The sequence below is a fragment of the Betta splendens genome, chromosome 3 (genome assembly GCF_900634795.4).
Source record: "Betta splendens chromosome 3, fBetSpl5.4, whole genome shotgun sequence".
In the NCBI taxonomy this organism is placed as follows: domain Eukaryota; kingdom Metazoa; phylum Chordata; class Actinopteri; order Anabantiformes; family Osphronemidae; genus Betta; species Betta splendens.
Genome location: NC_040883.2, coordinates 3,142,456 through 3,159,732, shown reverse-complemented (window position 1 = coordinate 3,159,732; position 17,277 = coordinate 3,142,456). Strand labels below are relative to the sequence as shown.

At 47.6% G+C, this 17,277-nt stretch overlaps 1 protein-coding gene across 2 annotated transcripts in view; it reads right to left on the bottom strand.

Annotated features, from left to right (window-relative positions):
- LOC114851766 (protein kinase C-binding protein NELL1-like) overlaps positions 1-17,277 on the bottom strand; it is a 126,816-nt gene that overhangs the window by 14,103 nt on the left and 95,436 nt on the right. The window contains exons 14-15 of one of the 2 annotated variants that reach the window (XM_029143449.3): positions 12,668-12,790; positions 1,819-1,914 (exon numbers count right to left, since the gene is read on the bottom strand). In XM_029143449.3, coding sequence (XP_028999282.1) covers positions 1,819-1,914; positions 12,668-12,790 — 219 coding nt within the window. The remainder of the gene's footprint in view (positions 1-1,818; positions 1,915-12,667; positions 12,791-17,277) is intronic. The other variant, XM_029143450.3, reaches the window with a different exon arrangement.

Genomic DNA, 17,277 nt, shown 5'->3' with positions numbered 1-17,277 from the left:
AATATGACGCTGCATCTGTATCAAAAACCTAAACACGTCAAGGCCAACACACGCAGCGACAGCAAGAAATGAGGAGAGGAACCTGAAAAAAAGGTTTTCTGTCTGATCCCTTTTAAAAAAATTAAAAAACTTGAATTTTGTTCTATTTAGAACATTTCTCCTTCATTGTACGTGCAGTCAATAATTCATGTTGGTATAAAAACTCTGTGATGACTCTGGGTTTTGTTGGCAGCACAGGAAGGAAAGCTGCCATTTACCATTTCATGATTGTCTGTTTCCTTTTACAGGCCAAACAAGTGCACTGCGTTCCTCCCCCGGGGCTTCACCGCTGCCCTGTCTGTCTGTGCCTCCCAAAAGCCGGGATGTGAACCCTTCATGACATCCCAGACTGTGAAAAGCTCAGAGTTTTGGCTCAGCAAGTAAAAGGAAATTAATCCATATATAGTTCAAATAATCCCCAGGCTCCGCAGGACGACTGAGCCTCACAAATCACACTTATCTCAGGTCTAAAAGCCTAAAACAGCATCACGCAAAAAGCATCTTTAGACAGAAACTAAAACTGTGTTCATGTTTGTGGCTAAGACGTCTCTGAAGGCAGATCCAACGCTGGCTCCGTGTTGTCTCCATGCATGTGAGCAGCTCGCAGGCGATCAGCTTCTCATTGAACTGCTCCTGATGAGCTCCACTGCTCAGCACAGAGCGCAGTCACAGACAGCGATGCGGTGACGCGTCACTTCGCCCATGGGGGAAAGAGCAGCACAAAGGGAGACTCACTGTACGTGGAGACGGGAGACGGAGATGGAGCCTGGCAGATTTAGAGACAGGTTGAAAGTGAAACCCAGACGCAGACAGAACATGTCAGCGAGAGCGTTAAAACAAGAACGTCTGTACAACTTCCCTCCAGCGGAGCCTCACGGCGCTTTAAGGACACGGACACGATTCAATTACAACTATTACTCTGTACGAAATATGAAAGAAGAAATACTTACAGTATTACTGCAGTGTTTGTTTAAACTATTTCAATTGAGTTAAATTAGTTGCTGCTGATCAGTAAAGATAAACGTATTTGGCCAAAACTAGTGTTCATGTTTATGTAAAGTAGGAAACTGTTATAGTGAATGTGCCACTAGCTCCTTTCACTTCATTCTAAATGCGAGGAAACGATTGAGATTGGATTGGAATCTGGAGCAGGTAGAAAAGAAATGTGTAACAGCTCGGCTGATCCTCAACAGATTCTGGAAGTGATTCTGGAAGGTGTGACTGTACGTAGAGTCAATTCTGTCCCCAAGACCGTGGCCTCTAATGGGAAACCATGGCAACATGAGCTGGATGGTTCCCAGTGAATGTGAAATGCCAGAGCTGCTTGATCACGTTTGTGAAGGGAGGCTGCGGAGACAGACGGCTTTGGAACCGAGGAGAGGAATGAGGGAGGAAGAGAGATGATGCCTGAGCAGAGAGAGGGGGGAGAGAGGGGGGGGGGGGGGGGGGGGGGGGGTACAGCAAGAATTAAACAAAGGAAGGAGAAACAACAGGAAGAGGAGAGGAGACGAGTAAAAGGAAGAAGAAAGAAAGGGAATAAAATAGACTGATTCCTTTATTCTATTCTAAAAGAACAAGGAAATGAGAAGGTGATGAAAAGGAAGCGGGAGGAAGAATTAGTTCCTTCTCCATCGCTCACGAGACCTTCAGTCTCTGCAGTGTCCGGTTCAAACACGAGGCTTCAGCCCGAACGTGCACGAGCAGGAACCGAAGGCCGCCACCGCATCCCATGCACAGAATGCGGCGGCTGCGGCGCCGGAGGGTCCGGCGGGCGCTCACCTGTCTCACAGCGCCGGCCCGTGAAGCCCGAGGGACACACACACGTGTTGGGAGACACACAGGTCCCTCCGCTCCGGCACCCGTCCTCGCAGAACGCTGCAACACAAACAGAAGCTCAGTGTTATTGTCCTGCGTCACAGCTCTGCGAAGGAGGTTCTAACGGCAGGTAACGGTTCTGTCGCTCACACCGGCTTCATGCACGTTTTCATGTGTGAAGTTGCACCGAGCGACGTGACAAAACTGAGCTCAAACCTTGTTTATAACTCATCATTTTCACACTGGAACCCACCGACCTTCAGTCCGTTTTGGTTTATTGAAAACGCCTGAAGGGAAAATGCTGAAACGGGTCGAAATATCGTGTTGGGACTTTTCTAATTACGCCCCGTTTTCTGCCAAACAGAAGCACCAACGCCTCCACTGAACTTCGCTCCCGCATCAGAAGCGAATCCAAAGACGAGCAGCGCTCCGTTCTCCTCCTTCGGCGCATGATGCTCGTGACTAACAGCCACCGCTCCATTTATGCTCCAACAGCCTGGTCTGAGTCTGGGTTTGTGTTGACGGGCCTGGTTCTGTACCAGCACACACTCCTACTGTGAGGAGGAGAACCATCCTGCAGTGACGGCGCCAGCAGTTCTTAGACATTAACAGAAAACGCCTAAATGCAGCTGAGGAGAACAGCAGCGGTCCAAGGTCCATGTTGGTCAAACTAATCATTTCAACGGAGGTCAGAATCTGACAGCTCATAATTGCTCCAGCACCGGTGGGATTTACTGCAGCTGCTGCATCAGTCATTCACAAGGTGACATCCTGCACCGCTGTGTGCAGGCGTCTGGATGCAGGTGGGAAGTGAAGGTGTCGAAGGGCAGGAAACGCAGGCGTGAGGAGGATGGAACCCAACACAGCGACATCGAACCCAAAACAGCGCCATCGAACCCAAAACAGCGCTATCGAACCCAACACAGCGCCATCGAACCCAACACAGCGCCATCGAACCCAACACAGCGCCATAGAACCCAAAACAGCGACATCAAACCCAAAACAGCGCCATCGAACCCAAAACAGCGCCATCGAACCCAACACAGCGCCATAGAACCCAAAACAGTGATATCGAACCTAAAACAGTAACATCGAACCCAACACAGCGCCATCGAACCCAAAATAGTGACATCGAACCCAAAACAGCGACAGCGCCATCGTCTCAGCCCAATTAATGGCACAGTTTGAAGGATGAGCCTTAACGGGCCGGACCGCCTGCCTGTGTCCACTTACAGCACAAACCCAGTGCAGCCGCGCCTCACTTTGCTTTATGAATTCAAAGAAACAACTATTTATCCTGTAAATTATCCTCCGGGGGGGTTTCAAGAAAAATGTTCTAAAGCGATGCATAAGTGTAATAAATAAAAGCAGCCGACGCCAGAAGCTATGAGAGCAATTAACGTGACGGGTTCCACTGTTTAAGAAGTTCTATCAGGCCCTCATTAGAAGCTTGATTGCCTCTGCACTAATAAAGCTCACATTTAAAATTAATTACACTTACACTCACTAAATCTATCTCCAGCTCTAATTATGGTTTCGCCGCCATCAGCAAAATGCCACCCTGGCCCGTCGAACTAATGGCTTCCAGAGGCGAGGGCCTTAACTGGGGGAGGGTGTGGTCCGTGGCTTTTCAATAATCTGAGGCGGCGGCGGCCATTTTGTTGTCCAAACACCGGCTCCGCGGTCGGACGCAGGTTCGTCTTCCTCTTCATCGACTGCAACCCCCATTTTGCTGTGGCTGCTCGTCTCCGCCCCCTCCCTCCACCCCCCACGCCACATCACAGGACCAGCGGCACGGTAATAAACAGCGGCGCAGGAGGCCGACCCCTGGAAGTGTCGCCTCCGTGACCTCCAGCTAAACTATCTCACTGCTTAAGTGAGCCTGTTGCTGATTTGTGACTTCTCCAGACATGCTTATACCCACAGATTTGCTATTTGAGTTTCCCATTACAGGCCTAGATTGCTTTCCAGTGGGTGGTGAGAATAAAATCATTGCACTCGGTGCCGTAGCTAACTGCCACATTCACGGTCATTGCGTGTCCAAGGAGCCACCTCCATCCATCCATCTAACGGCTGCATTATCACACAGAAAGACAACGGGCCTCACAGAGCATCAAACAGCCTGCCAACTCTCATGTGGTCCAACAGATCCGAGATGAGATAACCATAATGTGCTCCTATTCAAAGTCTAAATCTCGAGAGTCTTTCATTTCTTTTAAGAATCCGGCTTTGAATGAGGTGAACACGTTTAGCAGCTGTACCTGAAGGGAGTCACACACTAATTTGTCCCCTCATGTAGAAGCAACACTTCATGTTCCAGAGTAAGAGTGCGTGGAAGCTGCCGTACACTGTACCTGATGAAGGTCATTAAGCTCTGGAGACGCCTGAGGGTCAGATGCTTAGTCCTTTCACCTGTTGTAGCAACAGGAAATATGTGCATGCATTGATCCATAGCAAAAGCTCAACGCGATGATTCTTCTGTGTCTGTTTGAGCTGATGTAGTTTAAACATACTCGTGAAGCTTCACCTGTGGTTTAGGACTGTTTCTATATTTAGAACTGTGTTGCATGGCGTATATTCTCTATAGGCAGCTAATCGTTTCACTATGAATAATGACACTTATGGTGAGTAGGTGGAATGATTAGCACCGTTCTCGCATGGTCCTAAACGAGCAGTTTAAAGCAGACTTTCATCCATGAGTGGATGATTTCCTGTGTCGGCTGAATCTCGGACGCTGCGGCTGAACGTGACCCTCGCCAGCGTTTTATGAGCAGAGCTGTGATTTGGCCTGGACTTCTGCAGCTCCTTCTCAAAACAATTAATCCCGCCTTAAACCCGAGCATATCTTCTAACAGATGGGACGGAGAGGATGAAAGCCTTTCTCGCGTGCTCCTGAAGACAGAGGGGGATCCAGATAATGGATTAAAGACCCCTTCCTTGGCTTCTCCCGCTTCATCTCTGCTGCTGCAGAGAAAGGGCTCTTTTTCTTACTGCAGCGCATGAATAATCCTGGATCTGGGATAATGAATGCGCGGCGCAGAGCTGGAGGCCCAGTGTCCGAGGACGAGCTGAGCAGGCCAGAAACACACGGACTTAACTCCAAACGCATTTACTTATACAAGCGCCTCACTTTGTTATGCACTTCACCCTTGGCTGTACTCTCTGTTGGGCATTTACTGAACATCACAGATAATGACTGCACTTACAAGACAATAAGGACTCGGGCCAGGCGGTCGGCATGGATTAAAGACGCATTAAAGCAGATTTCTACTGGCATAATGCATCTACCGAGGGTTGAGCGGATAGTTGATCGATACCGCTGACATGACAATTAATTCCACCAGGTGCTCCTGGAGACTTCTCGCTCTGCTTAGCGCCTCCACACAAAGAGCAAGTCAGGAGGAACATGCGCGGTGAGATAAAACCACCTCCTCGAACAGAACAGGTGTTGCTCCGTAACGCGGAGGAGCCACACGTCCGCTCGCTGCCGAGGATCAGTGGTAAACGACGGACGTCTCGCCAACGTGTGCGGCCAAACTGTGACATAAGTTCACATATGCAACAGCAGCGAGACTCGCCCTCATAACACGAGGCCTGAACCGACAGAGGAGCCATTAGCGGCGCTGAAAAACAGCCGCCACAGATTTTCGACGTGTTGCAAAGCAGCCTTGGCGTTTAAATGGCCCTCTGAGTCCTGCTTTCACTTTAAAAGCATTCTGCATGTTTTTCCTCAGGCCATTACATTTTAGGCAGCACAAACCGCCGCCACATTTTCTGGTCTTCCTAGTTATCTATCCGCACACAGCGCTGCCTAATGGTACTTTAAAATCAGAAGATCACTGTCCTGAGAGTTAGACTGATCCCTTAAAAGCATGTTCTATAATCCTAATCCAAAGTCACGCTTTCATAAACATCTAGAAGTGAGAAGGAAGGACTTCTCCACATGCGCCGCTTTGCTTCACGTGTGGCGACTCTCGTTCCATGTGTTAAGACTGACTACACGCAGGGGCTCAGACCTGGAGAAGCGATGGAGGCGACAGACTGAGATGAAATAATAGACCATCAGGCACAAAACAAATGTTAATGTCGTTGAACGTCGGATTTAGTTTGTCACATCTACTTAAAAACCTCTCATCCGTCTGTCAACTTCCCACAAGCTTTCTATTGTCATATTTGTGATTCAATAAACATTCTTTATTCGTGAAATTAATTCGATTGACAGAAAATGCACTGCTGCATTAAGTGTGTGTTCCTGTTCAAATGAATCCTGTGTGGGTGTGAATTTGTTTCCATGAATGCACTCGCTGCACGTTATTGCAGTTGCAAAAGTAGGAGTGAAAATGAAGCCGAGGTGTGGATTTCAAAAGAGTTTGGAGAATGTGCAGTAACTTCACAAACAGACCATGTTGCAGGACTCTGTGAATAAATAAGAATAAAATCACCCTCAGCCAAAACAATTCTTATTTGTGTGGGTTTTTGTAAAAAAAAATCTATTTATGCAGAACAACAGAATAAAAATATGAGAAAAAAAATAGCCCAACATAAATATACATATATTCATCTTATTGCATTTTGCTTTTTGACCAAATCAGTTTGTGGCCAGCATTAACTGGCTGTTCACGCCATGTCTGGGTGATTTTATCTATTCTCATCTGTGGAGGAGCCGTGGGAGCGTGAACCTATCAGAGCAGCGACGCCCTTGGCAGCTGGATGTGAGGAGCTTTCATAACGGAGGGCGGCGCGCGATGAGCGGATCCCTGCGTCTGAATCCATTACGGAGACGCAGGCAGGTAGGCAGCTGACGCCACTGTTTTCTCCTGCCTCCGCGGTTGCACTGATAAGATGAGGCTTGCTGCTGAGAGGAGAGACGCACGGCTGGAATTACCCCTGACCCGCGCCGCTGGAATCCGGAGGAGGATCTGCATCGCATCCAGTCACATGTGAACGTGATTCCGTGCGGATGCTGGTGTTGGATGGATGGCACTTGTTGGTCCAGAGCGGCGCTTCCTCCGTTTTCCCTGCGCTCAAGTGTGCAACTCGCAAGTACAACTAATAGCAGCGCTTCAGAACAATCAACCTCTACCTAAATGTCAATGGATGTGGGTACAGGTTGACGTCTGTCACCTCTTCAGCAGCATCCAACCAACGCGACCTCTGCTTCTCAGTCTGTGACCTTTACATCCAGCCTGTTATCAGGGGGCGAAGCACTGGGTCAGTAACTCACTCACCTCCCGCGTCCTTGACTGCGACACTTGCATGGCAGCACCCTGCTCCTCAGGGGACGGCTCAAAAGCAGGACACCAATTGGGTTGTTACATTATAAGATGTGATAACAACCAAAAAAAAGGCTGTCATCACACACACTGAGCTACAGAGTAAACAGGATTTACTTGAACAAATTAATCTGTACTTTTTTATTTTATTGCTTCTAAATGATGTCTCTATTGTTGTGAATGTGGCCTTCAAATGTCAGGGACGCTGCACTAATTACAGTAGCTGTAACTTCTCTACCAGCGCCTAAAGCAAATCAACACAAACATGACGGCTCCATATACACAAACTCATATCATCGGCCTCCTTTGTCACGCTGCCTTTGTCAAGTGTTGAATCAATGCAACAATAGTAAACACAGACGCATCTACACAATACGAAGCACACATGCTTTTAATTTAATCGTGACCTGCTGAACAGAGGTTTGTCTGACGCATTAACTACAGGAGGACAGTTCAGCTCAAGTCTTATGACTTGAACAACTTTGTACTTATCTGATCTTTTGCACAGTCCAGACATGGTTGTGTAACTGGTCCGTTCCAGTCACCAGCAGCATGAATACACCGCTGGACAACAGCAGCATTCAGCGGCGGCGGCATTGTTGTATTTACTCTATCTGCTGTGTGTGTAGCCTGCAGTGAGCCATAAATCAGCCAGGGCCCACAGATTTGAACTAAAGTGTTTTGGAGCCTGGCGCCTCTGGGCTTTGTGCTTTTCAATCCCAGTCCAAACTCCATCTGTGTTTGAAAGCGGTCTTTCTGCAGCGGTGGCTTTGCAGCAGGTGCTTTTCTTCATGCCATTAGTGCAGATTGTAAATCAAATCCTGTATTAGTCAGAGAATTTGGAGGGCAACGAATTTGCTGCAGAGCAAAATTAGTTTTCTTTGAATTTTCGGTTGATTGGACGAGGGAGACGGCATCTGGAGAAATGAAGCTAATACAGATCAGAAGTACAACACTAGCAACAAATAACCCATGCATCTACACACACATCACTTCTGTCTGCAGAGGGTTCAACGCCTTCACGTTCACTGGAAACGCGTTTAACCAGGACTGTCTGACAGCAACAACACTGTGTTTGCTCCAAACACCACGCTGATCACTTTCTATTTGCTATTCAAACCTGCTGCCACAAACTCACTACTGCGCCATATTTCCAGCGCCGCCTCGCGTTCCTGCTGACGCAGGGAAGTGAAGGAGGATTTAGGGAAAAGTGCAGTGAAACCATCAGACGCTGACAAACGCGTCAAGAGGAGCAAACTACACAATTCATTTAGACTCACAGTCTTCAAACACGTGGCTCAGACCCGTGGAGCCGCTAAACACACACACACACGCACGCACACACACACACACACACACACACACACAAGCGCGTTTCATTACTTTGAGCCGAGCGTAAGTCCCGGGTCCGAGTCAAATGTCAAGTCCTCAGAAGCAGACAAGTGCACAAAAAGTGTGGAGCTTTCTGCAGAGTTGACAAACACAATGTCACAGCCGGCTTTAAAGCTTTGCTACTGATACTTTTATATGGAAGGTCTGTGTGTCCATGACTGACAGGCAGTAAACTGTCAGGCCTTTAATGCTGATTCAAGTACTAAACCGCTCCACTCACTTTCAACAGCTTTCAACAGCAGTTAGAAACAAAAAGAAAGAAATCGCTGTAGTAGCATTAATACTACAATATTTAGTTCTACTCACACAACACTATAATAAACTGGGTTGTGTTTAGCCTTTTATCAGGGTTGATAATTAGTATTATGAGTTTGCTCTTCTCTTTGTAGCACTGTAGCACTGACAGCCATCTCTGCGTTAAACAAAGACGCTTCTAATCACATATTTAATAGTGCAGAATATCAGTGGCACAGACAGAACCACCACGGAGGCGCTGGAATGAGGACGGCAGGCGAGATTCCGCCCCGCGCATTAACTTACATTACCCGAGTGGATGTGAAAGAGCTGAACGCAGCACAGGAATTTTCCTTTTACCACTCAGCAGCTACATCTAACAGCAGGCTACAGACTCGAAATAATTGCCTGGAATGATAATTTCTACAAAGCTTCAAAAATAAGCAGCCGTTTTCTTTTTTTCCCTGGCACATTTTTTTTCTACGTTTGCAATTAATCATAGCGCTAGATACTGTGGTTTCCACCCAATTAATGTTGTAAAACACTGTGCCCTCTAGCTCCGAACTGCACCGCGGAGAAACCACTAAATGTGTTGTTCCTATCAGAAATAGGATGGAGGGGAGCAATAATTATGTAAACACAAAATTAAATGCTTCAGACTTGTAAGGGAAGTGAAGGCCCCTCCCTGCAGGACCCCCCCCCCCCCCACCTTCCATCCACCGGCTCATGCACTGGGAGGCTCTCGCTGCCTGATGCTAGCTGTCTGCAGCGCACGGAGCTTCTCTGTGATTAGCTCTGATTGCAGGATGAGAAAAGCTCGAGTCGATGCCTTTGTCCTCGGCACCAATGTTTCTGTTACTCACTACTCAAATCCTCTCTATTTAAAAGCCCTTTGTCTATACAAACCAGTCCTGGGGAATGAAACGGACCATTAACAAGATTAGCTCACTCATTCTGCTCCCGACAAAGGCTGTGCAATAGGCTGCTGATCATTAGGCTGGCAGCGGGAACAATGCAGATCTATAATCTTATGCCGTGCATTGAACTGTTGTGGGCCGTTTATTGTGCTCGGAGGGAGATGACATATTGGTGCTGTAGCCCTTTCTTCCTCCAGGAGAATTGCGGCACAAAAGGAGGGGATGGAGGGGTGTGGGTCGAGGAAGGGGAGGAAGAAGGAGTAAGTCAAGGTAGAGAGAGTCTTAACCCCAAATTTCTTCTGGCTTCCAGTCAGCCCAGACAATCAATAGCAGTAAAATGGGCTCCTGAGATGGAGGCCTTTTCCTTATTTGCCCCTGCAGTCATCAGGCAGTGGGGGATGCGGTCACGGAGCTACTGGCTGCACGGCATCATCAGGAAGGAGCAGCAGCCGGATGAGACACCACTACACTGACATCACTGACACCAGCGGCTCTTCCTGACTATTACCCGCATGCACATCCTGCACCGCCGATGACGCTGCTGTTGCCACCGGATTAGCCGCAATTACTCGCCCGTAATAAAAGTCAGGAAAAAGAAAGACGTGAGACGCAGCCACCACACAGTCTGCGAGAAAGCAGACGGAGAGATTGTGACAAATGCGTCTGGCCTCGCTGGGCTCCCCTGGGATCAGCGAGGCAAAGATCCAGCCAGAGAGTGGAGGAATTGCTCCGCTGAGAGGCACGCTGAAGCCACATTACACATCCATTACAGTAGCCTATCAGGGGAAATCTAATAGGTTTGCCCTCATAGTAATCCTCCGGTGTCCAACAAATCAAATCCTCACAGGTGAGCAAAGGGTATCACAATTCAGAGCGTGTACATACAAGAGGGAGCCCATAGTGAAGATATGAAGATGGCTGCTGGCGTGTGTGAGGCCGCGTTCCATTGTCATCTGGTTGAAATGTCCAGACTCCAGAAAATAAGGGCTCCAGCAGAAAACAACAGCTTTTAGCATCAGGGCTCCACCTGCAGCCGCCCTCGTTACTCGCATCATTCACACTGTGCGAATCAGAAGCTCCATCACAGGTGCAGCAGATATAATAAGCTCCTCTCGCCGACGCCGCTCGTCACCTGTCGACTGAACTAATCACAGGAAGCAGCTTCCGCTCCGCGCGCCGTGGACTCGTAGCTTAAGGCGGGCTACGCACGCGTTCTGCTTTATTATCATTAGCAGGAGGAGCCGGCGCAGCATTCAGACTAATTCCCTCATCCCTAAAAGGCCCACAGCGATGTATGAGGCGAATGAGACGGGACGCACAGGTCGATTGGCCAGAACCGCCGTCATCCCACAGTAATGAGATCTCAGGGGGGAGGGGAACAGAGGCCAGTTCTTCCATTCCCAGTCCGCATATTAATAATTGGCCAAAACAGGATGGGAAAAATGTCTGAAGGTTTAATGAAACCGCTTCTCCTCACCTGCTTCCACAAAAATAGGTGTTTAAGAAAGAGACTGGTGTGGTCTCTGGAACCCACACACAAGTTGGGTCATGAACAAATAAAAAAGTACAGCACATTTTCCTTTAGAGTCTTTTGAGGAAAGGGTCCGAACCCTGAATCCCTGAGTGAAAGCTGTGTCACACAGGAGGCGTTTAGTTTCAGCGTCTGCACTGATCATCACATCCAGGCTAAAACAAATGCAGAGGTGTCACCCTGCGAATCACGCGGACCCCCTGCAGAGATGAACAGTACTTAGACTCCCCTCATTTCCCTGCGTGCGCGTCTCACACATGGGCCCACAGCAGCGTATGACAGACCTTCCCCTGCTAATTACTGCTGTGACTGACTGCAGTAGACGTCCCCGCGCCTGTCGTTTTAATTACATTACCTAACGAGCAGCAGGGACCTAATGAGTGAGAAATCATGGCCGAACATGGCAGAGGGGTCAATGTTGGCGGGACTTTAACCTGTTACACAGGTTGAAAGACGTTCAAATATCTCAATCGGCAAAGCGTTTGTTAGCCAGTGATTAATAAAACTCAAGGAGTCAAAATACATGAAAATGCTGCTCAGAGTCTGTGGAGACGTGGAGTTGGTGCTGGCTTCACAATGAGCGATATCCCATGATGCAACAGTTTTTATTGGAGGATCACTAGAATGTGTAGGTGCTTCCATATCCAGGACAGAGTCAAAGCTTTGTGAGCTCGTGGGATGAACGAAGCACCAGTTTAAGTAGGACTGCACATAAACTTTAGTCTTAGAGCGGTGACAGAATTGTGTCAGCATCTCATTGGTAAAATGGGAAATTAGGTGCACGAGGGTCCAGACGTTGGACATGATTGGATTAATGTGGGAGCGGTAGTGAAGGAAGTGGGCCTGTGTTCCAGTGAGTCTAAGCCTTCCCTCTGGGCCACGTACTGGTGCTACCCAACCCAGGGGAGCGTTCAGCCAGGAAGGGACCGGTTCTGGGCTTTACTGGACTCAGTGTCTGTCAGCGGCTGGAGAACAGGATGCTGCTCTGTCCCCGCGTTCAATCTGACTGGAACAACACACGAGCCACCAGTGTTTAGTTACCGCACTGGAGATGAATAGAGTTGAACAGAGGCTTTTATACAAATTACATTATATATATCTATTATTCAGCTGTTCTGTACACACAACACTCAAGCACACACAATGAAAAAACATTCCTCTTGTCCACTCATTCTTCACTTCATCTCTAGAAGCAGCCAGACCAGGGCCAGCGGTTCAAGAGGCTGCAGACGAGGGAGCGAGCGCGAGGAGGCACACTTGTGGAAGAAGAGGCTGAAACCGCTCCAGAATCAATTTTCATTATCTCTGCGGCAGCTGCTGTCTGCTCAGGTGATGTAAAGGAGGCTGCAGCGGGCTGGGCATGATGAGTGAGAGGATCAGTCAGCATCAGAGGACGTGCAGGGAGGTCCGGCTGTGTGTCGGCGCGTGATAGCGCTGCTGTGGGGCCGCGTGGAGGCGGGACCTACCTCTGCAGACGGTGCCGTTGCCCACATAGCCCGGCTTGCAGGTGCACAGGTGTCCTCTGATGGTGTTGGTGCAGATGGCGTTCTCATCACACATATTCTGCCCGCTGGCGCACTCGTCGTGCTCTGAGGGGGAGATAAGGGGAGAGAGAGCACTTAGTGTGTGTGTGTGTGTGTGTGTGTGTGTGTGTGTGTGTGTGTGTGTGTGTGTGTGTGTGTGTGCGTCTGCAGCGGGAACGATGGGACGGCGCTGGTTTGGTTTTGGGTCTGAGCAGCCGCAGGAACGCGGCTGATGAGAGGACAGTCAACAAGCTCCTTGGCTGAGAACACAAAGCCACATGCGAGGGCTTCTTCTGTGGGCAGCCAGCTGTCTGAACGCGGCGTTTACAAAAAAAAACACTTTTACTTGGCACAATCAAACAAAAAAAAAAAACTTGTGAAGTGGATTCTGCAGCACTGAGGTTACACAAAAGCCCAGTGAAGCCTCAGCTGCTTTCAGCCTAGTTTTACCTTAAAGCTGCCATCAGCTGGTGGTGGAGCAACAGCTGACACATGCCAGGTGTGCGCTGGCTGATTGCTCCGTATCAGCATTAATTAGCCTAATGATGCTGGCTCAGACGCTGGTGAATGGAGACACAGCATCAATGCAGCAACACTTCACAAAAACATGTAAACAATCAATAAGCTTCACCGCACCTGATTCCAGAGGGTTTTATCTGCTAATGAGGGTTTGTTTGCTTTAAATGTCCCCGTGTCCCAATGTAATATCAGCAAAAGGCTAAAAACAGCATTTAAGTTGAGGAGGAGGCTCGAGATGAGCACAACGGAGGCAGATGAACAGTTACATTATATACACTTTCTGTCTAGTATGAGGCTCAACATGCAAACAATATTCTTAACTTAAATTCATACATAGTTTATCTTTGCTTGGTTCATGCTGTTGTTATTGTTCTCCTATCCGGTTTTGTCGTTTTTGATAACTGTCTATGGCTGCTGCAAACAAAAAAAAGAATTTCCCCATTGAGGAATAAATAAAGTTGTATCGTATCGTTCTCTTGGCACCGGAGACGAGCACGATTCTCCAGTGTATCAAACTTTAACACTGAGCTCAGACACCAGAGGTTTCTCTGCAGTCACATGTTGGAAACTGACCAGAACTGAGCACGGACGCCTCCCTTGAAGCGAGCGCAGTGGTTCCTCTGCGACGTGAGCTACGACCTCTGCCTTTGTATCTTCTGAGTGAAAGTTACACTGTCTGTCAAGCACCGTGTAAATTCCATGGCAATAAAAGCGTGAGATGCCGATAAAACCAGTGCAAGGTCAACGATGAGAGACGTGGAAGTTTTATTTCATTTGTGAAATGGTGACTCGCTCAAAAGCAGCTTGTGTGCGGTGATATACAGCAAGCATGTGCAGCTCAGGGTCAGCGAGTTATATGTAGGATGAGGCGCTCCCTCTCCCTTTGTGCTGCTACAGTAGCTGCAGATGCAACAAGGTTTAGTGCTGCAGGATTGGGCTGAGGAGCCCCTTTAATATCCAGGACGCCTGCTTCAGGAGACTGTTCAGGACGCGTCTGCTTGGATTAACAGCAAATGACCAGGCTGGTAACAGCGATCACGCTGCAGCTGCAGCATGATCCACTTTTACAGTGTGGCCAGAAATAATCATTGTGCAACATATGGCTGCAGCTGCCATTTAGTGATAGCAAGCTGCTACCACACTGATCACAAATATATGAAGGAGCAGCGTCTACAGTATGTTGTGCGTACATGCTAGCTGAGAGCTGAGAGCAGGCTCCACTGAGATGCTGAGCCTCCATCAGCTCCACATTCTTCTTCACTGCATCAACCATCTGCAGCATCTTAATTACACCCTAATCAACATTTACAGGACATGCTACGTGTTCTACTAACAACGGCCACACTTAAAGGTCCTAATGAGGGATCTCAGGAGTTGACCCGAGGCCACGAGGGCCCTGATTAGGCCTAATGTGCTATTAGAAAAAAGCGGCAAATAGGATTCATTCATTTTTAAAAGGGACATAATTATAACAACATGAAATAATAATGAATGTCTGTATTGCTCCTGAATTCAGGGTTAATTGGCTCCATAAGACATAATTATTGATCCAAATCTTGTTTCCGAGTGTGTGTTTATTTATGACATTTTCAATTTGAATCTAACCTGATTTTAGTTGATTATAAACAAGACACACAAAAAAAGTAACCTTTGATGATGCAACGCGGAGGATTTACGACAAAGCTGCTCGGCTGCGTCTTGGTTTCAAAGCGTGAACCGTGTCAGCGCCAGTCAGAACCGGGCCCAAGGCTGCGTTCACCCACCAGATACACACTCATCATTAACACGGAGACGCTTGGTGGGAGTCATGACTAATACATTCCTCTTAATTAATGAGTGGCGTTCATGAAGCCCCAAAGCAACTATGAGAAATTATTAAGCTTTTCTCTTCCCAAGGATTTCCTCCGCACGTTGAACTATAAATGAGGTAAATGTCAACAGCGAAGTTTAAGGCTGCATTAGAGGTAAAGCGGCGCAGAAAGACTTAAATGATTATATATTTAATGTCCTGTGAGATGATGGAGGGCAGAGCTGCTAAATCAAACCACTGAAGGCTACAGCTGCTTATTAATGCTGTTTAATGGCTGACGGCCAATGTGAAATGACAGAGAAAGTGTAAACAGACAGATGCAGTAGATGGATAATGAATATGTGAAAACTGTCAAGCTGAATAAGCCATAAATCGCCCTAAAACACACTCAGGGGTCCTGTTTTCATGCTAATGCAGCGGCAGGTGTCGTATTGTGATCGGTGCAGCCGTTTCAGAGCCATGGCACCGATGAAGTGACTGTGTGTGTGCATTCATATTTAACCCTGTGAAACCACCGGTCGGACCCGTTTACACAGAGCTACGCTGGCGCCTTCGCCGGTGCCCACTGTTTAGCATTTGTACCAGTATCAGTGTTGGCGCCTCTTTCGGTGAACTTGCTTTTTTATTGAGAATGGGACCATAATTTATTTTATTTTTATTTGAGAAAGCTGTGAACAAGCACAAAATGTTTTTGTGCTGCCGCCAGAGAAAAGTGCAACGTTTGCATGTCACAAAGTCAAATACTGAAAAAAAAGGTTGAAGGTTGAACGGATCACAAACCCCGACTCCAGGAAAAACAGCGTCTCAGGACCGAAATGTCATTGACAAGGACTTTATGCAACAATGTGGAATATTCTCTGCTTGGCTCGTGCTCCACTGACTTCTCAGGCTTGAAGTTTATTCTTCTGACTCATGTACTGCATGGATTTGTAGTAACTGGGCTGCGGGCAGCTTTTCTATCCAGCGTGATGCAGGACACAATACACTGAATAGAACAGATGCCAGAGCGGCAGATTATTTATTTTGGGAGGATGTCTCCTAAAGTCGGCATTAATACCAACATATGTAGCAACATTTGTCTTATTTAGGGCTGATGACTCATTATGTGACTCAAAGAGCGTTCAACCTGGATCTAAGCCTTGGCAGACTGTCCCCACAGTCGCACATAAAAGCTAAGAGCTGCCTCATTAAAAGGATTTTCTCCTGCACTTTGGAACAACTTTGACACCGGTGCCAGAGGAGCTGACAGGCGTTCGTGTCTCAGAAATTAAAATCACATCGCATTAATAGTTACTGTAGATGTAATAAACATACGCATAACGCATGCAAAAGAGGTTATTGACTGTAATAGAAGCCTGACAGTTTCAAATAACGGGTATTTTTACCAGGATGAGACGTTTGATGAATAAATGCTTTAAAAACACTTCATGCAGCTGTGATATCTTGTTTATTTCTCGTTGTGGACAAACATATATTTATCCAATAATCGCCCAATTATATTGCAGTTTTATTTCTAGCTTTTAAAAGTGGAGCCGGAAATTAAGTGACTACTACCCACGCAGACGTACTGAGCATCACAGAGGGTACGACGCCTGATTCTCCCTACGTTACAATGCTGCGTCCCCGTGATGAACGACTGTGTCAGCAGCAGCTTATTAGACGGGGAGCCGTAAGCGAAGTGAGATAACAACAGGCCCGTGTGAGCGCTGACCGCCTCCGTCAGCGCCGGCCTAATTAGCGGTGATTACAGAGTGATGAAGAGGAGCGGCTTTCATCATTTGTAATGAAGGATGATCAGAATCAGGGACGGTGGCTGTCCCACACACACACACACACACACACACACACACACACACACACACACACACACACACACACACACACACACACACACACACACACACACACACACACACACGGTCCCAGATTCATTATTTGTTTTTTATTGGTGAAGCAGGTTTAATGCATCAGCCGCTCCTTCCCTTCACTCTGACTGTCGACAGCTAATTGCAGGATCAAAATAGACTTTGAGGGTCTGACTGATTGTGTGAGCTTGTGCCATTCACACCTGCTCAGTCCTCTTAGACACTGGAAGCGAATGTGTGTGGTTTTCACTCAGGACCACATCCTTTGTTGTTTTTACTGTAGGAGCCTTCATTTGTCATCCTTCATCACCAACAGGAATATATAAATCACTCAAATCATGTGATTACTGTCTTATTAG